The 27,336-nt window shown below is 44.9% G+C and overlaps 1 protein-coding gene across 1 annotated transcript in view; it reads right to left on the reverse strand.

The window, feature by feature from the left end:
• mrasb (muscle RAS oncogene homolog b) overlaps nucleotides 1-16,347 on the reverse strand; it is a 22,501-nt gene extending 6,154 nt beyond the window's left edge. The window contains exons 1-2 of the mRNA XM_063211476.1: nucleotides 16,182-16,347; nucleotides 4,069-4,369 (exon numbers count right to left, since the gene is read on the reverse strand). Of these exons, the coding sequence (XP_063067546.1) occupies nucleotides 4,069-4,264 (196 nt within the window). The 5' untranslated portion in view covers nucleotides 4,265-4,369; nucleotides 16,182-16,347. The remainder of the gene's footprint in view (nucleotides 1-4,068; nucleotides 4,370-16,181) is intronic.
• Nucleotides 16,348-27,336: the final 10,989 nt, after the last annotated feature.

The raw sequence follows: 27,336 nt of genomic DNA on the forward strand, positions 1-27,336 counted from the left end.
GTATCATTTGTATGGTCTGTACTGCTCAAGTATTGCACTGAACTCCTGCCGCGCCGTGTCCAACTCAACAGCCAACGAGCACACACACACACACAGTGCGATTTGTCAGAAAACCAGAGGAGGGGTGGGGGTGGGGGGGGGGGGGGGTGTGGGGGGATATGTTTCAGATTTCGAGCAATATTAATGGATGTACATTAAATTGTGATTTAAAATCATGTAGAAAAAGTGGTGATATCATAACCAGAAGAGGGGACAATCCCCTTCATCCCCCCTACAAATCACACCCTGCACACACACACACACACACACACACACACACACACACACACACACACACACACACACACACACACACACCTTTGTGCTAGCTAAACTGTGCCCACACCAAAACAATCCCCAACCTGAACCCTTGAGTGAGGAAATGTTTTTCACATTTACCCAGTAACAACAAAACTACCAAGAAAAAACTGCTAGACATATGGGGCCAGAATTGTACTATCTTAGTGGGGACATCTGGCCCCCACAATGGTAGTTGTGTACACTAGGGGTGTACATAATAATCGCTTTGAATCGTTGCATCGATCCTACAGCCCACCATTCAATGAATCGATTCCTCCACAAGAAAATTGATTACCGGTAATCGTCATTTTGTGAGGCATTTCATTTTAACACTGACCATAATAAAGATGCCCCTCCAATGAAATGCATGCAGATATTTCAGCTTTTGTTGATTCATTTAACATTTCACACAAAAAACAAACCTGTAAGGTAAGAAAATGAACCATTGATTTGAATCGAAACGTGGAGCATTTTTGTGTACCGAAAATAATCGAATCGTTGGCCTAAAAAAAAAACCCAATATCGAATTGTAACACCATGAATGGTGTGATTAACACCCCTAGTGTACACACGCACACACACACGCACACGCACACAGCGCTTTTGGCCAGTGCTACCAGTCTCTGATCCTCCTCAGGCGCTCCTCGCTTCCGATTGGTCACATCCCAACATGGCACCTTTTCTAAAGCTCTCCTGTTCGTTCCGAACTCTTGCTGCTTCATTTCTCACAAAACACACCACCTCCACAGCCTGACCTTGTCGCGTGTAACATGGCACGACGAATGGGTGTTACACACAGCCCAAAATAGAAGACTGTGTGTGTATGGACAAAACCACTTCAATAACCTGTGTGCACCTGAACTGAGTGCTGGTGTGTGCGTGTACACAACAGCCTCATCTGATCTGTGCACAAATGCCCATGTGCGCCCAGGCATCTATTCTCTGGACCCTGCAATTGGACAGTGATTTATGAATCACCGTGAGGCAGCCGTGGCCTAATGTTCAGGGTGATTGTTTTGAAATCAGAGGGTTGCAGGTTCGAGTCCCACCCTTCCCTCCCCCTCAGTAGCTGGAGTGACACATGGCCCACATGGCTGCAGGGAATGTAACCAATACCCTGTCATTAACAGCCAGTCGTTTTGGATATAACAGTGTCGGCTAAGTGCAATGTAATGTAATCTTTGGTGATTTGTGCATTTTTGGACTAAGTGGATGCTCCAAGCTCTGTACCACTTCGCTATGGCACACCTGATGGCACAGTCTGACATGGCCCACTCTGGTCTGTATGTATATGGGTGTGTGTGTGTATGTGTGTGTCTAATGACTGAAGGTATGTGAGGTGTATCATGTTTTGTGTTTTCATGCATGCTGCTAGACACTTTAATTTTTTAGGTGGGGTTGCAGGTTAACCATTTTAACAAAATGCACTATTATGCCATCATGTTGGGGGTTCCAAAGGCTCATAGGAGTCTATGTAGAACCTTAGAATCCTGGGGGAGTTCCCCCAACGTGATGTCATACCTGCAACCCCACCTTTAATAAAAGGCAGGCCTACTCAATTCTGCTCCTCTATGTGCATGCTAATATCCAAGGCTACTGTATAGGTGTATGCGTGTGTGTGTGTGTGTGTGTGTGTGTGTGTGTGTGTGTGTGTGTGTGTGTGTGTGTGTGTGTGTGTGTGTGTGTGTGTGCGCACGCGCAGGTGTCAGTGTTTCTGGGAGATTGGGGAAGGTTGAGGCCATTTAAATCTCTCCACTGTCTCTCATATGAACAGAAGTTGAATATGGATAATCTTGAATATAATTTATCTACTGTACATGTGCATGAGAAAATGTGTGTGTGTGTGTGTGTGTGTGTGTGTGTGTGTGTGTGTGTGTGTGTGTGTGTGTGTGTGTGTGTGTGTGTGTGTGTGTGTGTGTGTGTTCATGAAAACACATGCGTGAGAAAAGAGAGTAGTAGTACAGAGTGCAGTAGCTTTCCTCTGGCTCCTTGCTCCTCTGTAGCCTTCTCTGCCCTCTCCATTAGTGGCACATCCCTCAGCCTTAATGGGAGCGGCGTGATGTACTGTAGTGTAGTGTACTGTACAGCGCTGCACACCACACCAACTCACTGGGGAGCACAGCCTGAGAGGTAAAGCTCAGGAGCTTCCGTATAATGGTAGGGTTGTGTGTGTGTGTGTGTGTGTGTGTGTGTGTGTGTGTGTGTGTGTGTGTGTGTGTGTGAGGAGGAAAGACAAGTGCTTTGTGTTCCCACTCTGCAAGCCTGCCAAAAGCACAACAACGTGCGTGCGTGCGTGCCTGCGTGCGTGCGTGCGTGCCTGCGTGCGTGCGTGCGTGCGTGCGTGCGTGCGTGCGTAGTACGCAAGAGCAACAGAGTGTGCTTAGCTTCCGTCTAGAAGTACATTACCTCAACATGTCTCTCTTTTTCTTTATCAGTGTGTATCCACATTGCTTCCCTCTTTTGCACGGACACACACAGACACACACACAGACACACACACACACAATAACACACACAATAACACACACAATAACACACACAATAACACACACACACACACACACACACACACACACACACACACACACACACACACACACACACAGACACACACAGACACACACACAGACACACACACACTCACTCAGACACTCACACACAAACTCACACACACACACTCTGTAATTCCTAGCGTTATGCTGTGAGGCACTTTTGGTTCCATCATTAACAGTCAAGAAAACCCAATTTGCCAAGTTAGGACCTCATAGGATACCCGCACATCACCCTTTTTCTGATATCCACATATCACTTCTTTTCTTTACCCCCTTATCGTAGCACACACTAGCACATGCAGCACACAGACATACACACACACACAGACACACACATAGACAAACACTTCCTGTAGAGTGTTTTGGAGCACGGGTGACTCACCCTCATGTGGACACAGAAGGGCACACCGTTCCTGAGTGTGTGTGTGTGTGTGTGTGTGTGCACCCGGCCCTTTCTTTTCAGACTATTCAAAACATGCTCCCCATCTCGCCTGACACTTAAGCGATGTCGGATATGATTCACAGAAAGATAATGGCGGAGCCCTACCCAGTTGCTTTAACTCTGTAGAAAAACCACGCACACACACACACACACACACACACACACACACACACACACACACACACACACACACACACACACACACACACACACACACACACACACACACACACACACACACGGAGATAACCAACACGTTTTTTTGCAAAGAAAACGGAACACAATTACCACAAATACGCATGCAAGAGCAGACACACAGACCTACACCTGCACAGGAAGAGGCAGACTGCGATCACAAACACAAAAAAGTCCACATACGTGGGCACGCACACACACACATACGCAACTCACTATATGACTTACTGGCCGTCAATCTAGGTGTGCTTGACTTGGTACTCGATGGTCGTAGTCAGACACAAATCAGACACAAATGACACGCGCGCACGCACGCACGCGCAAACACACACGATCTTACAACCACACGATCTTACATCCACACGATCTTGCATCCACACGATCTTGCATCCACACGATCTTGCATCCACACGATCTTACACCCACACTCACCATTCAGAATGGCCCACTGGCCATTGACCTCTGTATGCCTGAGGTAGGACTCGTGGATGGACAACGACACATCACACACAACACACACAAACACACACACCATCTTACCATCCAGAATAGCCCACTGGCCATCTATCTCGGTGTGCTTGAGGTAGGAGTCCTCGATGGTGGGGTCGTAGTCGGGCACAAAGATCTTCTGGAAGAACTGGATGGTGAGGGCACTCTTGCCCACGCCCCCGTCCCCCACCACCACCAGCTTGTACGTGGGCAGGTTGTCGCTGGGCACCGCGCTGCTCGTAGCCATGCCAACCAGACAGCTAGCCAAGCCAGCCAGCCAATCGGGGCCAAGCAAGCCAGGCAGGCAGCGGTGGCTAGCTCGCTAGCGAACAGCTACAACCGAGGAGAGAGCCTGGAGAGAGAGAGAGCGAGAGAGAGAGTCAAAAAAGAACACAGGGAGAGCTAGCTAACGGCTAAAACTTAGGAGAGAGCCTAGAGAGGAGAGGAAGAGAGGTGGGTGTATGAGGGATAGAGATGGAGAGAAGGACATGTTAGGGAGAGATGCAAAAAACAAAAGGAGAGAGAGACAGAGACACACAGAGAGAGAAGGGGGGTAGCTGAAGACTACAACCTAGGAGAGAGCCTATGAGGAGAGTAAGAGAGCTGGATAGGGAGATGGGAAGAGAGACTGTTAGAGAGGAGAAGAGGCACTCGAAAGTTAAAAAGAAAAAGGGGGAGCTGGCAAAAGGCTACAAAGCTAGGAGAGAGCCTTTGAGGAGGGGATGAGGAGGATGAGGGATGGAGAGATACAGAACGACAGAAGAAGAAATCATGGAGAGAGAGGGAGATTTACCACTCATTTGTTGTACATCAGTATCACCAGTTACAATTACACTGTACATAGAATATACAAGACCCCCATTCAACAGAAGAAAGGAGGGATCGTCTTCCTTACTTCAAAAGACATCGCTCCTGCCTTTAACCCAAAATCATTACCACAGGAACATTAACCTGCAGCCAACATGGATGTCTGTACAACATGGAGAGAGAGAGAGAGAGAGAGAGAGAGAGAGAGAGAGAGAGAGAGAGAGAGAGAGAGAGAGAGAGATGTTGGGAGAGGGGGATGGAAAGGAAAACCAATCTGTATTGCAATAAAGAAACAAGAATGATCAGTGAGAGGATTACTGGATGATCAGTAAGAGAGAATAAGGAAAACGGGGAGCGAAAAAAATAAAATAGAGATGGAGATTGAACAGAGTAACCGTGTCTGACTCTGCTGCTGCCGCTGCTTATGCTGGTTTCCATGACAACACCATACCCCTTACCACCCCCACTCCCCTCCTCCTTCAACCAGGAAAAGAAAAAAGGGGAGAAAAATCCATCAAAGCAAAAAAAAAAAAGCAAGCAAGGCACATGAAGCTAGCAATACAGAAGAGGAGAGGCAACGAGAGAAGGGAAAGGGGAGATTAGGAGGAGGAGGAGGAGGAGGATAGAGGAAGGAGGTGGAGCAGGAAGAGGAGGAGAAGAGAAGAAATATGGCAGAGGACGAAATGTAGGAAGAGGAAGAGTGAAGAGCTGAAATGATCTTTAAAGGGTGCACTGTGTGATATTTTTAGTAGTTTATTTCCAGAATTCATGCTGCCCATTCAGAAATGTTATCTTTTCCACAAATAGCCTACTTAGCATTACCATCGAATATTAAGTATTCATTATGACTGTTAAAAAAAATTACACTTTTCTTACATGCAAGGGTGTGTATCTTCCATGTTTGCCCTTTTTGATGTACAGAAACAGATATTTTAGCTGCAAAACATGTACTTTTGTCATACTAGTAAATGTTAGTTTACCATTTAGTAAATATTCATAAAAAGATCAACTACAGTATGTCAGAAGGCAGCACAGTTTCAATGAGCAGTTTAGTTGAAATACCCACTCTGGTCACCATCCTACACAGTGCATCTTAAACTTTAAGGGGTATGCCACAATTTCGGGGCTTAATACAGTTAAAATGTAGCTAAGCTAGTGAATGCTACAATGCTACATTGCTACATTGCTAGCATGCTACAATGCTACACGGATCCATTGACTTTCACTAGCTTAGCGACATATTCCCTCTTTTAATTTACCTTAAAGCAAGACAACGCTTAACATGAAAATAATACACTTTACCACCTTTATAAACCCCAGTCAACGATTTCAACTGTATTAAGCCCCAAAATAGTGGCATATCCCTTTAAAGGTGAAACAAAAATTACTGTATTTTGGTCATACTAGTAAATATCAGTTTATTACTTAGTACATATTCATGAAAAGATCAAATTTGGCAAGAGGGAGCTCAGTTTCATTTAGCAGCATAGTTGCAATACCCACTCTGACCACAATCTTCCACAGTGCACCTTTAAAGGACTTAGCTGGTATTGTGAGATGTGTTGAGCCATATGCCCACTCTGCGTCCAATTAGAGCAGCATTTGTTTTTCTTCTCTTCAACCAACACATCACTCTCTCCATTCCTGTCCGTTTACCCCTCTCTCTCTCTCTACATCTCTCTCTCTCTCTCCCTCTTTACACAGCTCTCTCCATCCCATCCCTCCCTCCATCTGTCTCGTGTCTGTCTCTCTTCCTCTCTCCCTGCTGTCAATGGATTGGATGAGATTTGGGTGTGAGTAGGAGGGTCTGTGTCACACACACACACAACAGCAAACACACATGCACACACAAACACACAGCACAACAAATAAACACAACAGGCCTTGGAAAATAAACGAGCAATCGCATGCACAACACACAAAATTATACCGCTAAAATTGAGTTGTGGTGAAAGGAGCGGGGGAAAAAGAAAAATGGCTTCAAATTGCAGGAGTCAGTATGCTTACACAATAGGCCATGTCATGAACAACAGAGGAACTCCCCAGAGAGAGAGAGAGAGAGAGAGAGAGACAGACAGAGAGAGAGAGACAGACAGAGAGAGACAGACAGAGAGAGAGAGACAGACAGAGAGAGAGAGAGAGACAGAGAGAGAGAGACAGACAGAGAGAGAGAGAGAGCAAAGTAAAGAACAAAAGAAAGAGAAAAAAGAGAAAGAAAGATGTTGACCACAGCTTTGCTTCTTCTCATTCTCTGGCTATGGGACATCACGGACATCTCACACAGACACACACACACACACACAGGAAGTATGGTCTAGACGACTGGATTACTGCACTCTAGTGATGTGTCGGTCGCGAACGAAACGGCTCTCTGAACCGGCTCTTTGAAGTGAACGAGAGGAACCGGCTCCGCAATGGGAGCCGTTTTAGGGATTTTTTGGGAGCCGTTTTTGTTTTTTTGTTTGTTTTGTCCTTCTCTCCCCCTCCCTCTCTTTGTGTGTATCCTCTAAAAGTGCCAGTGGTTACAGAGCAGGTGTTACAGACACACTCACACCGATCAGAAATACATAGTAGGCTAGCCTATGTATTAAAACCTTTTTACTTTGTATTTGGGTATTTTGGGTCATTATTTAACGACTGATCATAGTAAAAGTGTTATTGATAAAGGCTTTTACACAGCATACACTGCCCAAAGTGCTTCACAATGTCAATAATGAAACAAAATGTAAAATAAAATTAAATTTTATTAATAATTTAATTTATTAATAATGTAGATATATATATAGGGAGCCGTTTGGGAGCCGAAAGAGACGGCTCTCCATAGTAAGAAGAGCCAATAGAACCGCATCTCAAAGAAGAGCCGAAAATCCCATCACTACTGCACTCCTCCTCCAGCAGGCCAGTGTCTCACTCTCAGGGGATATGGGTACAAGAAGGCCGCACACACGCACACGCCACGTTCCCACTCTCACCAGCGTCTACGATCTGAGTCACAGGGGTTATGGGTACAAGCAGCGCACACACACACGCACACGCACACACACGGACAAAGGGGTCAGTTGTCCCAGGGAGAGAGAAGCCCAGAATTGGGTTCCCATTACTGTACACTGGATAGAGGGCCCATTCTGACGACATTGTCGTGCACCCAGTCAAATCTGCCAGTGACCCTGCATCCCATTCCTGTTCCAACTAACTGTTCCACTTTTGGCCGGTCTCTTACAGGTGCAGAACGCACCACCTCCACACTCCACAAACAACACTAACATGCAAGCCCACCACAAAACACACACACTCTTTGCCCCCGGCTACTACACCCCCCGCTCGTTTCCACTATTGCTCCTCTTCGACCAGTCTCTTACCCCCCCCCCCCCCACACACACACACACACACACAAACAAACAAACAATGCAAACTCATCACCACACACACACTCTCTCTACCTACTACACCCTACTCTCATTCTCCACTACTGCTCTTACCAAGGTCTCCTCATTTGGTCTCAATTGGTACAAGCACACTACCACCAACACCACCTCGACACCCCACAAACAAAACAAAAATCCCGTACACAGAGTCCACCACACACTCTCAAGACCCACCTCCCTGGTTCCTGACCCTGTCTTCAGCCAACATGGCATCATACCAGAACGTTATGAGAAGACGCCGACTTGACGGTGGAGAGTCTGTGCGAATCTGGGGCCTATACTACAAAGCTGGGATCAGGATAACTTAAGAGGTAAATCATCTAATACAAGTGCTTTTCTTAAGAAAATGAGGACTCTAGGTTCTCCTATTAGATGATTTACCTCTTAACTTAACCTTAACTTATCCTGAACCAGCTTTGTAGTATAGGCCCCTGGTCACGTGACAGAAGTGCTTTGACGTGGCGTTGAGGAGCACAACTTAACTTGCAAAGGCATCTGCACTGGTGTAAAATAAATAACTTACACCTTTGCATGATAGTCTGTTTTACAGAATGCTGAGCGCACTGACTCCTCCTGGGGTTGTGGAAGCCAGAGTACTCCACCACCAACAGAAAAAGAAAACAAAACAACAAGAAAACAAAAACAAAAGCTACTCCAGAGTCCACACAATGCAACCCCCACTACCAGTGGTGACCTTACTTAGCACTGCAGAGTAAGCAGCTCGTCAGGAGGACCATAATTACAGGGTACAGACAAGCAGTCAACAGAGGGACAGTTATAGCAGCTCGGAGAAGGGAGAAACCATTTTGTGAGGTCATCAAAGCATGGGCCTACAAGCAGATTCTGTTCTGTTCCATCAACCACATATGACAGTTATTCATTTGTGTGTTTATTTATTTCAACTACTTACTATATTTCCCTAAAAAGCAAAGAGGCAGTAACTATGCAGAGCTCCAAACTGAGCAAAATGACTTTAAATTAAATGTTTAGTCCAGACTAAGCAATTTTGGCTGGATTATTGATGTGTGATGGTTTACTTACTTAAACACATTACCAGTTTTGTTACTTAATATTACCACATTACCATATGCCATTAAAGGCATAGTAATTAACTCATTTTCAACAATACAGTTATGCCTCTTTTCCACTGCCTGTTTTCTGGTAGGCCTACGGCTCAACAAAGCGCGACATGGCCGCCACTTTTTTCTTTTCGAATAGGCATGACTAGTGGTGTCAACAATAATTGATTCGGAGATGCAATGCAATGCGGGGCATGGACAATCCAATTCAATGCGGCAAGTTCTAGAATCGATGCGGCAATTTTTTTAAGCTTCAATTACTTCCATGGATATTTCGGGAGCAAATGAATGTTAAATTAAATAAAAGCACTGAAAACTGCAAGACTGATACAGAAAACAGCCAATAAATTGTTGCTCAGTATCTGACTACTTGTATTGCCTCATCATGACTAATGAAACATTTGCTTTAATCTCAGTAGAAATGTAATGCATTGCAATGCATTGTAGAATTGAATCGAATCGCATCGAATCGCTACCTGCCGTCGTGAGGACAGTGCCAATGCACACCACTAGGCATGACCCAGCTCAATCGTAAAGCAAAAAGTTGCGGCCGAGTCACACTGTGTCGAGCTGTAGGCCTACCAGAAAACCGGCAGTGGAAAACGGGTATTACTGCCTTTTTGCTGTAGGGCAGTATACCATAGTACTGTTGGTTCAATTGGTGACACTGCCAGGTGGGTGGGTGTGGGCCGGGGGATGTGGGAAGGTGTATAATGACCCTCCACGCCCCATCTTCCTCCATGACTGAAGTATCCAATCCTGAGCATGGCACCCTTCCCTCCACACTTGTCCACCCTCAGCTTGGCTGCGCTCATGCACAGGTTAGACAGAAAATATAGCTTTGTTGGGCACCCTGTGGTGTGCTATGTATCAAAATGGAACTCTCCCAGTCTTTTGTCTTCATATCAAATGATGACAGTCTGCACTCCCATTGTCAGGGAGCTAGCCAGAAAAGAGACGTCAGTGATAGAGGGTATAGGGACACTTACTCACCTACACTAAGTGGGATTCCAGATGAATGGTTTAGAAAGTAACCTAGAGAAGTGGCTTGTGTTATGAAGCTCCTTTTTGGGTTGTAGAACTCATGATTAAGTCTCTCGAGATAAGAAATAAGCTACCTAGTTACCATAGTTCTCCCCCACACAAACAATACTATTCTGTCATACAAAGGCAAAATGCAGTAACTAAATGTGAACCAAAAATGTGTCCTGTGTCTCGTTTTAGAGATACTGCAATCATGTCAAATTTGCAGAAACTACATTTTTCTCTGTTTCGATGTTGGCGTAGTTACTGCACTTTGCCTTTGTAGGGCAGTAGGCCTACAGTATTTTGCTCCTGAACTTCAGAGCTAATACTTGTGAGTTAGCTTAGCATAAAGATAAACAAGGAGTTACTGTAGTGCTGACACCATAAGAGCAGATCGTTACTGGTGATAGGTGAAGTGTTGCTTTGCTTTGCACAGCTTTCAACAGAGCAAGGAAGGGAGTTATAAGCGTGACAGAGCATGTGACAACAACAAAAACTACACACATTTCCCATGAGTAAATGGGTTGTACGTTTGTACAACTTCAATATGAATGTGTCTCATCAGCACCTGTTATACGGTAACAGATTTTATTTTTGGGGAGTGGCAAGTGTTTTATAAGGTTCAGCAGCTGGAAGTGGCAACTTGTGGATTGGCATTAGGGTGGCACAATTAATCAAAAATTGTGATTTTGTCTGCAACGATTAAAGAGATGAAAATCTTGATCTCATCGTTATCATGATCACACATGGGGCAGTAAGCCTATAGGGATTTGCCATCCGGCATCATGCTATTGCCTTTTTTCATTCAGTACATTCTTGGTTAGATATCGTTTTTCTGAACAAAATCCAGTTATTTCTGTTGTTTAATAATCATAATTAATAATTGTGATTTAAATTTTGATCAGAATAAACTAAATTGTAATTTTTTGCATAATCATGCAGCCCTAATTGGCACCGCCATTTTTCAATTCACACAGATACCATACCTCCTCAAACTGTCTACAGACTGGAGGCCAAGCAATATTTACTTCATTATCAAACATTACAGCTATGTAGAAAAACTTTATTGTGCAGAGACAAACGTTCCCACCAGTTAACTTATGCCTCTTTTCCACTGCCATTTTTCTGGTGGGCCTACAGCTCAACACAGCACTATACTCAGCCGCTACTTTTTGCTTTACGATTTAGCTGTGTCATGCCTATTCATTAGGCAAAAAGTGGTGGCCGAGTCATGCTGTGTCGACCTGTAGGCCTAACAGAAGAACGGAAGTGGAAAAGAGGCTTTAGCTTTTCATCAGAGTCCTGAAAAAATGGTGCAAGGTGTGCAAGCCTTCTTACATGTAGCTGAATAACCCAAGACATCATCTTTGGCCTGTATACATTTAGAACTAGCAAACTCTCTTCAATGGGCAACACTGCAGGAATGGTGAAAACTGAAATGAAGCATTTCCAAGCCCTGCATCAGTGTTGCATCAAGAAAGCTCTTCCAAAAAATGTTGATACTGGACCAGTGCTTGTGTGCTGGGGGCACATTATCAGTGTATGGGAATCTACTCTCAAAACCGGGTTCAATGAAATGCTTCACGGCTACCAGTAGGCTGCAGTAGTCCAAACCCAAGCGCAAACCTACCCCAACTCTAACATGACCTGAACTCGATGGGTAGGCCATATCATCAGGACAACGGCCAACATCTTTGCAAACAGACTTCCACCCTGCCACAGAGTGAGTTTATGTGTGATTGTGTGCATCGGTGTGTGTGTGAGTGTGTGTGTGTGTGTCTCTCTCTCTCTCTCTCTCTCTCTCTCTCTCTCTCTCTCTCTCTCTCTGAGTGTGACTGTGTCGGCTTGTGTCTGTGTGTGTGTGTGTGTGTGTGTGTGCATGCATGTGCATCTGTGTGCGTGTGTATGCGCCTACTGTGCACAGTGTGTGTGTGTGTGTGTGTGTGTGTGTGTGCGTGTGCGTGTGTTGTAGGGGTTGCAAAAGGCTAAGTGGGTGGGGTGGGGGTGGCTGGGTATCTGAGGGCCTGGCAGCGTCCGCGTTCTCAGCTGGGTCTCCCAGTTGCAGCACAATGGCTGTGGCTGATAGGAAACTGGGCGTGGGGTGGTGGCAGCGGGGCTCTTCCTGTGTGCCACAATGGAGGGAAGCTGTTCATTTCCTCTCTGCCTTTTTCTCTTTTTTTTCTTTTTCAGAATCGCAGTCGCTTGGCCTGCAGCTGTAATACCAGGAAACTGATCTTCACTTCCTTCGGCATGGCTTAGAAGCAAGCAGAGCAGTCTCCCTCCTCCTCCTCCTCCTCCTCCTCACTTTGTGTTAGGTGTACAACACTGAGTGTATCTATGTATGTATGTATGTATGTATGTATGTATGTATGTATGTATGTATGTATGTATGTATGTATGTATGTATGTATGTATGTATGTATGTATGTATGTATGTATAACTGATGTGTTGTATTTGAATAATGTGTATTATATGTATGCTAATGGACACCTTAATGTCCCTCTGGGATTAAATACAGTCATTCTACTCCAGTCTCTTCTTTTTCTCTCTCCCTCCTCCTCCTTCTCTTCTTTGTGCATCGTCTGTATGGAAGTAAACATATCTATGTATGGGGACATGTGCTTGGATGCCATGTTGTATTTGAGCAATCAATGTGCCGCGTGCTTCTAGACATCTTGAGTTCCCTCTGGGCTTGGCAAAGCCAATCCAGTTTCTTCACTTTGTGTATTATGTGCATGCAATTGAGTATATGCTGGTACAGGGATGTGTGTATAAGTGATGTGTTGTATTTGAACAAAGTGTATTATGTGTAGGCTGCTGCTGGACACCTTAATTTCCCTCTGGGGTTAATTCCCCAAGTCGGAGTGTCGTCCCAATGGCGTATCTACTAGGTGAACCTGTGCTAGCTGACCCTCCCTTACAATGGCGGTGCTTGTGGCCATGCAAGTTCACTAGAAAAGTGTAAATAAACTAGGAATAACCGTAAAACACTAGAGTTTTAGAATGCGGCACGACTAGTTTTACAGCAAGAGACAAGTTGAAGGTTGAATGTATATCCAATCTTTTCAACTGCGCCTCCTCTGCGTTTTCCACCATGTCAACATAGCAGAATGGCATTCACATGAAAATTTCCGGATGTCCGACTTGGTGAATAAAGCCACTCCACTCTACTCTTCCTCTTACCATTTCTTCTCCTCCCTTCTCCTACCACTTCTCCCCTTCCCCCCAAAAACAAGAGTCACACACTTGCAGCCAAGCTAGCCAAGCAATGGACCCGATATTTCGAGGCCCAGGGATGAAGGGCCAGGTGTGTGTGTGTGTGACAAGTTTCATTACTTTTTTGTATTTTTTGGCACACTTTCCCGATTTTGAAACATTTGGGATTTTGATACGGTTCCCCTAGACACATCGAGTCATCCTCTGGTTTATGTTGCTGGTCGTCACACACATTCAGACCAATTCAAACACTTCCAACATCCAACGATCACTGATGAAATTAAGCAAGGGATGACATTAGAATGAACAATGTCCAACTCAAACAAAACCACTTACCAAGTCAGCCGATGGAGAGCAAGCCAAATGAAACCAGAAGAAGACGAGCCACAGGCCCAACATCATCACATTCTGTCTTCCTTCTACACCCTCATCCAAGGTTGAAGTGCCCCGGAGCAAGACACCTAAGCACAGATTGCTCCAGGGGTTGTAAACAATATCCTGTACCTACATACCTGTAAATTGCTTTGGATCTTTGAATATCTGTCCATGTTTACAATGTATATGTAATGCAAATATACAACACAGTGATATACGGCTTCTTTTCTTACGTTTAACTACTCGTCGCCTATTACCTGTCAGCAAGTTGGGAACCGAATTTGTCCCGCATTCAAACCATGTGTGAGTGTGAGGACCTGGCCCTCCAAACTCACATGATGCCATTGTGACAGCCCATGAAGGATGACAAAGCCAATTCACCTATTCAAGTGTCGTTCACCTTGGCAAAAGTTAACAAACGGCTGAAAGTATTGGAAACACAACTCAGGTTGAAGGTGGAAAACCCTGTTGTGTTGCTTTTATTTCATGCATTTCTTCACCAGATATGGGCAGCTCAGTTTCGTTGTATTTGTTACAGTGACAAATAAAAAGACATTCTATATTCCAGTTACCCTATTCTATTAGTTTAAACCCTACACTCTCCTCTCACTAGGAAGAGCTCTAAGGCTTAGGGGTTGGTTTCCTGTGCTGCCTGGGTCATCAGAGTTGAGGGGCAGCTTCATCTCTGGCAGGTCAGGGCTGGGCTGGGCAGGGCTCTGATAACCAGGCCGTGCCCTCCTAGTGACGCAACACTTTCAGCGCTACCAGTCAGGTCAAGAGCAATGCAAGTACTTTCTGAGTTTCTGAAAAATTGGGAACTCCTCCCACTTTGTCAGGAAGCAAAAAAAAAAACATCAGCAAGCCAAGGGAGGCTTGTCAAAAATGCGGTTTGGGAAATGTTAATTGTTATGCTCTTGGTCAGACCAAGTCTAGAAGAGATTTGAAAGTCGATGATAATCAGGCTAGGGCTCTGAGGACTTGGGCTGGGTCAGGTCACACACACACACACACACACACACACACACACACACACACACACACACACACACACACACACACACACACACACACACACACACACACACACGACGGTGAGACAGGGGTAAAAATAACTAGGTGCAAAAATTCAGTGTGAACAGCTAAAATACTGCATCACCTCGATGTGACAAGGCACATCTGAGCCATCCACTGAATAGCCTATATGTTGTCATGCATCCTTAACACCCCATTCACATCCAACTTCTTTAGGAGCCTGTACAGATTAAACAGATTATTGCCTTTTAATCACCTTTACACTGATTGGGTTTATGAATGACTACAATGTGTATTAGTCTATTTATTTACCTTCCATGCTCGACACAGCCGACCAGTTCTTTATTCAACAAAACATTCGTTAGGATACAGGCCAGCGTGACAACAAATCTGATTAGGGCACCTTTAAATAACAGCCACCGTCTCTACGAGGCAGAGAAACACAACCAAATCGGGCCCCTAAGCGATAATGTTATATTATTATCAAAGCGAACCTCCATCAGACCACTAGTCTATTCCCGCCCCAGTCAGGCAGGAAAGTGCATGCCTGCAGCCAGCCAGGCAGGCAGATGGATAGATGAGTGACCTCATCTTCGAACTAAAATACACCGTAGCCCACCACAATATCACTTTCACAAAGCCCTGTCTGCCGCTTGGCGCACCACAGCGAAAGAGGGGCCCGCATATTTTGGTGGTGAGACGTCTGCAACTGCGAAAAAGTGAGTCAACCCAACGGGACTAGTCGCGGCCAAACTGCCCCTAGGACAGTAGGGCAGGGCTGGGCAGCCAAATAATACTTGCCATGTTGTGGCTTTTTTGCTTGGAAGAGGCTTCTGTTTAATTTGAATAGCCTGAGAAGAAATTTACGAAGAGAGAAAGAGCATTTCTGCGCTCAGACTACTGGAGACGATCTGAAAGACCGCTGTCAGTTGCATTGGACACATGACTGTACATGATCACATCATGTTACACATGCCATTTGTTGAACGAGCGAGGGCGTCTCTCCAAGTGCCACTCGAATCTGCCTCTGTGCGCAATTAAACGCAAATCAAACACAATTCCCATCCTCTTTTGGCATCGAAAGGGATTCTAGTGAAACAGGACCTGTTCCGCCAATGCTCATCAGAATAAAACGAAATGTTAGTTGCTGGGAAGGAACGTCTGGTGTTTCTGATGAAACGAGAGGAAATGGTCAAAACTTACCAACTGATGTGCGATGCGCGTCGTCTCGAGCTGCCTTTCTCAGCGTTCCCTCGCCTCTCGCCTCACCATTTCCCCTCAGCGCTTCCCTTTAGACGTCCAATTCTGGCCCAACATATCATATTAAAAAATATCATATTTCATGCCGCAACGCTGTCTGAGACCCAGCTCATCTACACAACAAAACTCTTGCTGTAACCAATTCTTTATATCGCAACAGCTGATACTATAAATAGACGGTCTTTGTGGGGGTAAAGGTTTCATTTCTGATCAAAAACCGAGCTGCATGGTCAAAATGGTCCTTCTGGCATTACCTTATATATTTATTGAACTATGGAAAGTATTATCGACTTGAATAAATATTAACAAAACGATTGTGTTACAGAAACGTGACCAAAAGCAGTTCGAGAATCCCTTGGTCGGAGCAAATGGAATCTTCCAAACCCTGTGAACACACAACCCGTTACTTTTAAAGTGAAACAGCCGCATCTCAGCCCCTAGAAAAGTGGAAGTCTAAAGAAACGCAAACTCAGTGCCATTAGCACTCCATGTTTCAACCCATGTCCTAACTTTAAGTCCTTTATTATGTGGGTTCTCCCCTTAATGGCAGAGCAGATGGGCCTATGAGCCTTGCTAGAATAACTTAAGTGACTCAATATTTGTAAAGTCAGACCAAAATAGGTCTAGCCCTCATACTTGAAGGAGAACTGTAAACACCCCAGTGCTGTGTAAGCTGAATACAGGTGCAGTTTACTTCAGACCACACATTCCCCTGAGAAGCAATCATTTCCAGTACATTGGTTCTTCTGTTTTCCGCTATGTTTAGTTGTAGGCTAAAGGCAGTTCATGTTCAACTTCCTTAATAGACAGTCATCTACACTTCTGCAGAATTGAAGGACGAAGAAAATTGACACCAAATCACTGTAGGCCTAATAACAATGCTATCCTTAAATCATTAGCATAAAATACATTTACATTACTCTGTCAGAGTCAAATAAAAAATAGGCCTAGAATACAACATCCGTGTCCAGGAGCACAGAATTTTTGGAGATGATGTTGCAGCTTACTACTGTCCCACATTTTGCACAATTAAGAAAAGGAGGGTTTTTTGAATCAGGACAGTCGCAAACATTTATTAGGCCTACCACACATTTTAGTGTTTTGTGTTCAATGTACGGTATGTATTCAATTCTCAATGTTTTCCTTTGTTTCTAAAGTTTTATATTCTATTTTACCTTATATGTTTTGACAGTGAATTTTCCGCTTTCATCAGAGGGTTACATACAGTAGATCCTTGGTCTCCAAACAAAGGCCCACAGGCCAAATCCGGCCCAGCCATGGCAAACGTTTGGCCCGCATGAGGTCAGAACCAATGAAAACATAAATGTGTGTGATTTTGGATCACTAAAACTTCAGTGGGTCATATCTCTCCAAAGCATTCACAGAGAGTTAGATCTTATGCTAACGGTCTCATAACAGACATTGACAAGAAGGGAAAATGGAAAAGCGAAAATCTGTTCTCTGTCCAGACATCTAATTTGTTTCTCAGTGGGTTGGGATGTTGGTTTGGCCTGCAGCCTCACTCTACATAATTTGGCCCACGGAGAAAAATAATTGGAGCTGCACTTTCCGATCTCTCACTGACTCCTTAATCCAACGATAGGCTACCTGTTGTTCTCTTGTTGTATGATTTTTGCATGGTCCCGGTCCATTAGGCTACATGATTTTCCCATATGCTAAAGGAACATGGATGTGAGAGAGACACTGTAATTCAATCTTGTGCACAGACAGTAGAGCCATGCATTGAGGGTTAGTATGATCTTCAACAGTAAGTACCGTACTTGCACAGTGACAAACTCAGTGCATTTATGGTAGGAGCAACTTACAGTATTTCTTCCATGAGACTTCTAACATGTTAATGGGGGTGATTAAGTAAGGGTTAACGTTCGGCGAGAAGGTCGCTACCGTGGAATAGCAGCACGACAGAGAGAATCTTTAGACCCCGACGCGGAGTGGAGGGGTCTTGTTCTCTCTGAAGTGCTGCTATTCCACAAAGCGACCGACTCGCCGAAAGTTAACCCGCTTATTATATGGATATACTTAAATGACTCACACATGGCGGGGACATTTCTTTAGACCTTTTAATGTTAAGATTGTTGCTGCGCAAAACAAAACAGTGCCGTTGTGGAACACCGCTAGGCAACAGCTAGGTAGCCAGGACAACAGGTGTTGTCTATCACAGCAGCTGATTAGAGTCTTGTTGAAAAGTCGCTTTAGCAGCTTGACAGCGGTCTGTTATAGACCAACCCGTCCGTTATCGAAAAATAACAGACGTGCGAACGTTGGGGAGCCCCGTTGAAATGAATGGAGCATTCGACCGATGACGTCACAACCATATAATAATGGAGAATACATCTATTGGCAAATTATTTAGTTCGAATCACAGAACTGTTCACAGTACAGGGTGTTGTTGATTTTGTTTGCTCTGCTGTACAGATTGTCTAGACCTGGAGAATGATTACCTATTAAGTCCCTATGTTCTCGTCATTGGCAAAGTGTATACTGTATTGTATTGCTGGCTTAAAAGTTTTGGGCAAGGGACCCCCAGGGGGCCAGCACGGAGTGGGGGCAGGTTGGCAGGAAAAGTATAGCAACAGCAAAATAAATAATTGAATAAATTGAAAAACTAATGTATAATACACCAAAATAAACCAAACAATATTTCCATTAGATTAGAAGAACTGCATCATAATAATCTATTGCATCTCTGAACATTACTATGTGTATTATCTACTATTATTTACTATTACTATGTAGTGGTTGGGGGCCCTTTGAGATTACTTTGTCCTGTGCTATTAGTATGGTTGTGGCTCATACACACACGCACACGCATGCACACACACACACACACACACACACACGTGCACACACACACACACACACACACACACACACACACACACACACACACACACACACACACACACACACACACACACACACACACACACACACACACACACACACACACACACACACACACACACACACACACACACACACACACAGCCGTATATATTATTGAATCAAACTTCTATTTTTCTCTCCATCTCTATGTCTCTCTCTCTTTCTTGCTCTCATGTGTGTGCGTGTGTAGGGCAGCAGTGTGTGTGTGTGTGTGTGTGTGTGTGTGTGTGTGTGTGTGTGTGTGTGTGTGTGTGTGTGTGTGTGTGTGTGTGTGTGTGTGTGTGTGTGTGTGTGTGTGTGTGTGTGTGTGTGTGTGTGTGTGTGTGTGTGTGTGTGTGTGTGCATGAGCCGCAAGCATACTAATAACAGGACAAAGTCATCTCTTTTTTATTTTTTGGTCTTTTTGACTTTATTTACGATAGGACAGTGAAGGTGGTGACAGGAAGCAAGTGGGGAGAGAGAGAGAGACGGGCAAGGGCCGGCAAAGGACCCGGGCCGGGAATCGACAATTGCCCCTCCGTTTGGCCATGGCAGGGCCAGGACAAAGTAATCTCAGAGGGCCCCCCAACTACTACACATACAATGTCATGAAGATCCAGTTCTGCCCCACCCCCACCCCCTCTCTCTGGGCCTGGGACAACTGACCCCTTTGACCCCCCAACCCCCCACCCCCCTCCCTGCCGGCTTCCTTGGTCTGAACTAGGTATATAGACAGCGCTCGGTCTGGTAGTCCATGCACTGGACAGGAAGTAGTGAGACGGGGATCAATGGGGGTCTTTCAAGCCCCTCTGAGTTGGCCACCACTGGACAATCAGACCACTACTTCCAGATTTTCCAAGACTGGGAAAAACCAGAACTAAGAATAGATATGACTGACCAGATTGTCCCGAATGCAAACTTCAATGGAGAGTAGTAGAGTAGTGAAGTCACTTTATTGATGGGGAAATTAAGGTGTCAAGTGGCTTACACATAAAACACATAATGCCCAAATGTATTTTATTTCATTCATTTTACCTTTATTTAACCAGGGAACAAAATCACATTGACATCTCTTCTCAAGTGAGCCCTGGCCAAGGCAGCAGCACATTATACATTCTCAAAGGATTGAATTAAACAGGCATAGCATCACACAGAGAAAAAAATGGGCAATACCCAGCCTAAGGGTCTCCTCCATCCACTGATGTGAAACTCCCACTGGGAAAGGGCTATTAAAATGTGTCAACATTATACCACAGCACGCACAAGAAAATTGCATGTATGCCTCACTCGTCTAAGGGGGGCGCCCAACAAGCACACCAAAGGAGCAGTGCAGGGGGACTGTATACTCAGTGTGCCTTGGACGTATAGGATGGTTGGGGGAGAGCACTGGCTATCAGAGACACCCGACATGAGATGAACACTGCAGAAAATGTCCATAGAAATGAACGGGGGAAATTTGTAACGTCAACATGGTGTTTGCTTGCACATCTTCCACCGTTCCAGCAAAAAGAGTCAATTGCCTACTGAGCTGCCCTGTCATTGATCCAATCATCTCTCAAGCAAATAATGTTCATGAACATTGGAAAAATACAGCAGAGAAATACAATAGCTGGCCCAAGTTATTGCCAAGATGTCCACCAAGTGGAGGGACTTAAACAGACGGACTTTGCTATTCACTATCTCCAGAGAGTAGTATAAGTACGCACACTGCAACTCAGACTGAAGGTTTATTCAAAACATATACAAACGTTTCATGTCTTATATAAACCTTCAGTCGAAGTTGCAGGGTGTGTGCGTGGAGTTCTAATCTCTCTGTTGATAGGTATGCCTTTGCTCTGCACCTGTCTGCCTCGGTGAGGTGGGATGGGCATTTTCTCTTTTATTCACCATCTACATTTTTTTACATGGTCAAGTCACACTATTTTTTCTGTGTATGCCCTTTCACAAGCATAGTCCAGGTCTAGACTCACAACCACCAACGTCCCCAGACGCACCGAGACACACCAACCCAACTGTACCCAAAGCGCGGCAATAGCCAAAAGTCAGGTTGGTGTGGAAGAGTTACAGATATTGCAGGGTATTGGTTACAGTCCCTGGAGCAGTGTGGGGTTAGGTGCCTTGCTCAAGGGCACTTCAGCCATGGAGGGGGGAAAGGTTTGGTAAGGGTGGAGATTGAACATGCAACTACAGATATATAGTCCAACTCCCTAACCATTACACCATGGATGCCCAAATACCAAACATGCTCTGATTGTAACACCAAAGAGCTTGGCTCTTTGACATGGCAGTCAGAACACACCCGCCATTCCTTATGTCTACTCCACCACATGGCTGAATAAGGGGACTAAGACAAAGGTGGACGTTACATTAGGCAAACCTAGACAATTGCCTAGGTCCCCGGCCAAATCTGCCCTCCATAGGGGCCCCCAACTGTCACACCACTCGCGATACACACACAAAAATGTAGGCTTGATCTTAATTTGTCACCAATTTGTTAAGTAAGATACGAGAAAAAACACTAAAATAGCACCCTCTCTACTTCCATATTTCCATGCCAATTGGTGACGTGTATAAAGAATGCCCTTTGAGAGTCACGTGTTTATATTTCACCTAGACGCCCCAAATGGGTAGATTTGCCCCTGGATTAGGGCAGACGGTGAATAACTCCATAACTCCATAGCTGACCAGGGCAGAGGCCCCTGATGATGAATTGTTCTATTCAAGGCAAATATCCAACCAGTTAGCCACAACTATCAAGTGCAAAGTGTGTGTGTGTGTGTGTGTGTGTGTGTGTGTGTGTGTGTGTGTGTGTGTGTGTGTGTGTGTGTGTGTGTGTGTGTGTGTGTGTGTGTGTGTGTGTGTGTGTGTGTGTGTGTGTGTGTGTGTGTGTGTGTGTGTGTGTATTAGGGGCAGACAACCCAACACCGTATTCATTGCACCGTCTCTGAGGATTACATCCCCTACACAAGACACAATGCTGTTGCTGTGGCTAAGTAGCTTTGGATGCATTTGGAGTTTAATGATCTCCGCCTATTGCTATACACCTCAGTGACTCTAATTGGCTCACGTTTTGCAATTTGCTTTTATGGTATATAACAAAAGGAATAGGGCAGAACAAATGTCATGATGGAGGTTTTACTGCCACACATTCACTCTCTCCACTTTGCAGCACAATAGGCAGAAGATGTGTACTTTATACCCATTTACTTGTTCTTTGATGTCCATATACTTTGATGCAGTAAGACAATCAAGTCTTGCCCTGAACTCTGACTCAAACTCAAGAGTAAACTCAGGTTGATCTTTCTGTAGCAGCATCGCAATTCTTACTTACTTTGGAGAGGGGCATTTACAAGTTACTTGACATGGCAGATTATTTTTGCCATACAAGAATCTTCGGTAACACTTTATTTTAGGGATACATCTATTAGCACTAATACATACAATGTTAATGCCTGCATAAGTACCTTGTAAGGCATGTACTAAGCAAATGCTAAGGCCTACTAGGTCCTTAATAAGGTTAAATTGGTAATACATCCCTTATTGTGCATGAACAAGATATTTGCGAATACATGCCTCGCAGATGTTTGATTTTGCTTTGTACATGCCACACAAGTTACTTATACAGGAACATTGTATGTATTAGTGCTAGATGTATCCCTAAAATAAAGTGTTACCGAATCTTCTTATAATTCTGCAATTATTTAATTTTGTTTGGCTACTTGGGGGGGCTGGCAGGTGGGGGCCCCTAGGCTGCAGCCATATCTAGCCTGTGCGTTAATCTGGCCCTGCACACACTGCCTGCCATTAGATTAAAATGGGACACACAATGTTCAGGTAAAATGAGTTCCCTCCAGGAAAAGACCAGCTATGCATGGCCAACCATGACCCTTGTTACACGCGTCACCACCATGTGCAGATTGCTTATGAGTAATTAATTAAAGGCTTTCTTCGAAATAGCCCAGGATTCTCAGGCAACGTCCCATTTCATTGATGCGGCCTACGTAGGCTTTGTTACATTAGTGCCTACCGCTGTTTTCTGAGGGCACATCCCTATCACCTTATAATCAGCACAGCACAGCAGGCCAGAACTACATGTGTCCCTGGAAGTGGAACGCATGGTCGCTGGATGGATGCATTATCAGTAGCCTACATGCAATCAGAAGAGTGGTAAGTGGAGAGAGAGAGAGAGAGAGAGAGAGAGAGAGAGAGAGAGAGAGAGAGAGACAGAGACAGAGACGGTGGTTGTGCTTATGTAGTCTCTCTGGGAAACAACAGACACCCGAGCGACGCTAAAAAGATCCACTTTGCACGGAGGTGAAGCGAGCGGAGCGTTGCTAGGTAACTGCCGGTGCTCTGTGAATCCCTCCATGACTCTAGCTGGAATGTGAACCGCTGCTTTCTCGCCCAGATTTCTCAGAACCGCTCGCTCACTAATACCCAAAGCAAATGGCCCAGCTCTCCACAGCCAGAAAGACCCCTTCAGGCAATCTCACCAGCAAATTCAAATAGGCTAGGTATCCACACACACAAGACTATGCCATTCTGGATGCACCAATTGCTAAAGAAAAGCAACCTACAAACATGCAGGCTTGTAGCCTATGCCGGAACAATCTGTGCACCACGGTGCAATGTTGAATGGGGCTTTGTTAGAGGGTAGACACAGCACACTATTACACTGTTTGCCCTGCTGGACTTCACAGCACCGTCGCTTGACGGACACAATAGAGACAACACAAACGCAGGGCAATTTTTTTCCCATGCGCGTTGAAGTGGAGCGCTACAGTAGCTGCTTTGTTTGTGTCTAGGCTATAGCCTGGATCGTATAACAAGCCACCCCCTTCCTCTGGGTGCATGTATATAGCCAGCCGTGCTGATGTTGCTACTGCTGCTACTGATGAGAAGCACTCCATGGGCTCCACTTCATACCTCGTTGCTAGGGGCAACAGCAGTGATGGGGAGACTTTGTCCTAAGAGCAGGGGCAGATTAATGCACAGGCCTTTCCGGGCCCAGGCCCAAGGGCCCAAGAGCCAAGGGCTCTGTGCTACAAACCCCCCCCCACTTCATTATTGGTCTATATTCATGTTCTCATGTTGTGGTACAATTGCACTTTTAACTACCGTGTTTTCTCAAGGGAGAAACCCCTGAACCCCCGACAAGGCTCTCTAACATCTCAGATTCACACCTCAAACTTTTCGAACCTTGGAGAGGGGGTGGGGGGCCTTCTTATTTGGCACAGGGCACCAGGGGCCCAGGGAGTCACAATTCGTCCCTGTCTGAGAGGGCTTAGCATAAGCTTCCCGGCATTGGCCTAGAAATACTGGTAGCTTCTCTGCTCTCTAGGTCTAGTTCTAGCAGAAAACCACCCGCAGTGTGTTTTCACAGGGGTGGCTAGGAAGACAATTTCACATGGGATCATAGCACCAGGTGATAGCCGTCCTTGCGTGTGCTCTTTCTAACACACAAGTAGGCGTAGGCCCCTACACACGATCCTCTCTTTATTCTGTGGGCTGTTTGACTTGATTGAAAGACAGAGAGCTTGACACAAATAAATAGCGGTATAAAAGGCCGGATCTAGAATAACTGAATATCATTGATGTCTGTTCATTATTCATTATTCATATGAGACCCAAATAACCAATCAAAGCCACAGGTGATGTTGTGCCTTCACACTGCCCTCCATGGATTCATTCACAATCTGCCAATTCATTTATAGGTAATCGCCTCAATTCACACCCTCTCCCATTGGGCCGCCAAACAGCAGGCGAGAGAAAATATAATATAATATAATATAATATAATATAATATAATATAATATAATATAATAATATATAATATAATATAATATAATATAATATAATATAATATAATATAATATAATATAATATAATATTTAATCATAACAGTAGACCATTTCTCCCGCAAACATGTGCCGAGGTGGTTTTATGTGTGTCTTAGTTTTAGCAATTGTACGGTGATGGAGGGTGCCGATCAAAGAGCCTGCCGACGTTGATAGGCTATCGCCTTGAATGACTCATTCAGTCATTGTCGTGTCATTTTACGCCCAGCAGATGGCAGTGCAAACCAATGACTGTAGAAAAAGACTAGTGAACAGACTGGTGAACACATCATTCTGCATTTTGCATGATTAATAAACCACACCAAGCCAATGATCCAGAAAGGATGAGTGCTATTGTTGCACGCCAATGTTGAGCATTAAAATAAATAACATATGCGGAAGTGGAATAAAATAGTCCTCAAATAAGATTAGGCTTTACGCGTCATAGAATGGAACATGGAATTACCATGCATTTCAGCAGATGGCGCAGTCCATTCTGTTATAGGTCTGTTCTGTACAGTGCAATGACTTCAGGATATTAAGTGGGTGCCAGGCCATTCAGCATTCACTGCAGTGACTCAATGATTTCTCAAAGGGCGCATTTCCATGCGATTCTTCAGCACTAATACACAATTGTAACCGAGGTGATCTGCTAGTTTGCCCCAGGGGTAGTGTCAATGGCTCGAACCCACCACCTAGAGGGGACGCTCCACTTCGAGTAAGCACAGTGTCGTGCATCTCTAAATTCTGTGTGCTGCTATGGCCTAGTAAAATCAAAGTAGCCTAAGTTGTAGGCCTATTCAGAGCCAACTCAAAGTAGCCCACACATAGCCTACTAGTTCTACTGTATGTCTTCAGTCCTAGGTTTCTTGACAGTAGCCTATTGAATTTCATATGCAGGCCTAGTTTTTTCCTACGATGGCAAGAGAGGTGGCAGTCTATCTGACAAAATAGACTAAAATCAAAACTAAGAATAAAACAAACATGCCCATCTCATAGGCCTATTGAGTTCCAAAGCTTGACATTTGTCGTATGATGCCTTCGAGCCCCGAGCCCGATGTCCTGACCCCATTCGCTGTTCGAGCTGTGCTACCCTTTTTCCTCCCGACCGCGGCTGGCCTGGCAGCGCTCCTTTGTGCAGCCTTCTATCTACTCGCAATGTTGGATGCGTCATTCCCAGCCAGTGAAGCCGAGCGAGGGAGCGAGAGGCTCCGCTTGCGGTTTCCAGTTCACTGCCTTGACCTGGATGTGCATGTTAGCTGCTGCAGCCTCCGCGGCTTCTGTTCTCTGCTGGCTGCCACTGCGAGTGGGGCCAACAGTGAGTGAACACACAACGCGAGGAGTGCAGGGGGCGAGAGGGAGAGGAGAGGGCGGTGGAGGGAGGCAGCTAAGGGGGGAGGGAGGGAGGGATGCCCTTATAGTCTAGTAAAGCCGGCTGAGTCATTTATAAAAATAAACCCAGGAAAACGGAGCCGTAACAAATGATTAGTTCTATTTAAGTAGGCTACACGCGATGGGCCTCTTTTCCATGGTAGGTTAGAAGAGAGAAAAGGCTTATTGTGTACTGCTGCTGCACCAATGGATCTTTTTAAAAACAATATTATCTGTGGTTCATTAAGAATCAACTAGTCCCAGAGATAGAGAGAGAGAGAGAGAGAGAGAGAGAGAGAGAGAGAGAGAGAGAGAGAGAGAGAGAGAGAGAGAGAGAATGATTGTCTTTTGACTATGAAATAGTTGAAAGAGCATCCAGAAGAGCGTAATCATTTTGTTAATACCATGTTATTCCACTGTCAAATGTCATATTAGCCATCAAATGCCCCTTCTTAGTGTCATAAAAGTCAGAATGGCATGAGGAATAAGACACCACGTCTAGTGTGTTGGGGCCGTGAAGAGTGTAGCCTACAGAAGAGTTGCATTTTAGCCTAATTGAGGAGCCATGAACCTGTGACCTACTGCAGGGCCTGGAACAAGATGCTGCATTTTTGGATCCCGCTACCTTCAGATCAAATACATAATGCCATCAAGTGGAGCTCAAGTCAGATGGGCGGATGACTACGCAAACACAAACGCACAAGAAAAAGGGAGTTCTTGAAAACTGTATCCCACTCCTTTGAAAAGGATTGCTGTTTTTACCTGGTAGGCCTACCTTTTCACCATCATTTCTCTCTCTCTCTTTCTCACACACACTCTCTCTCTGTCACACACACACACACACACACACACTACGGGATACGACCCTGAAGCCTCAACAGGAGTGACTCAGCATTAGTCAGCAGTCAATCTGACCAAGCAAGTCAATCAGATCGCAGGGAGAGTGAGCGGAAATTAAATACTTCATTCAATGAACAGAACGGAACTACACTGACCCATTTCAG

Source organism: Engraulis encrasicolus, chromosome 12 (assembly GCF_034702125.1).
Source record: "Engraulis encrasicolus isolate BLACKSEA-1 chromosome 12, IST_EnEncr_1.0, whole genome shotgun sequence".
In the NCBI taxonomy this organism is placed as follows: Eukaryota; Metazoa; Chordata; class Actinopteri; order Clupeiformes; family Engraulidae; genus Engraulis; species Engraulis encrasicolus.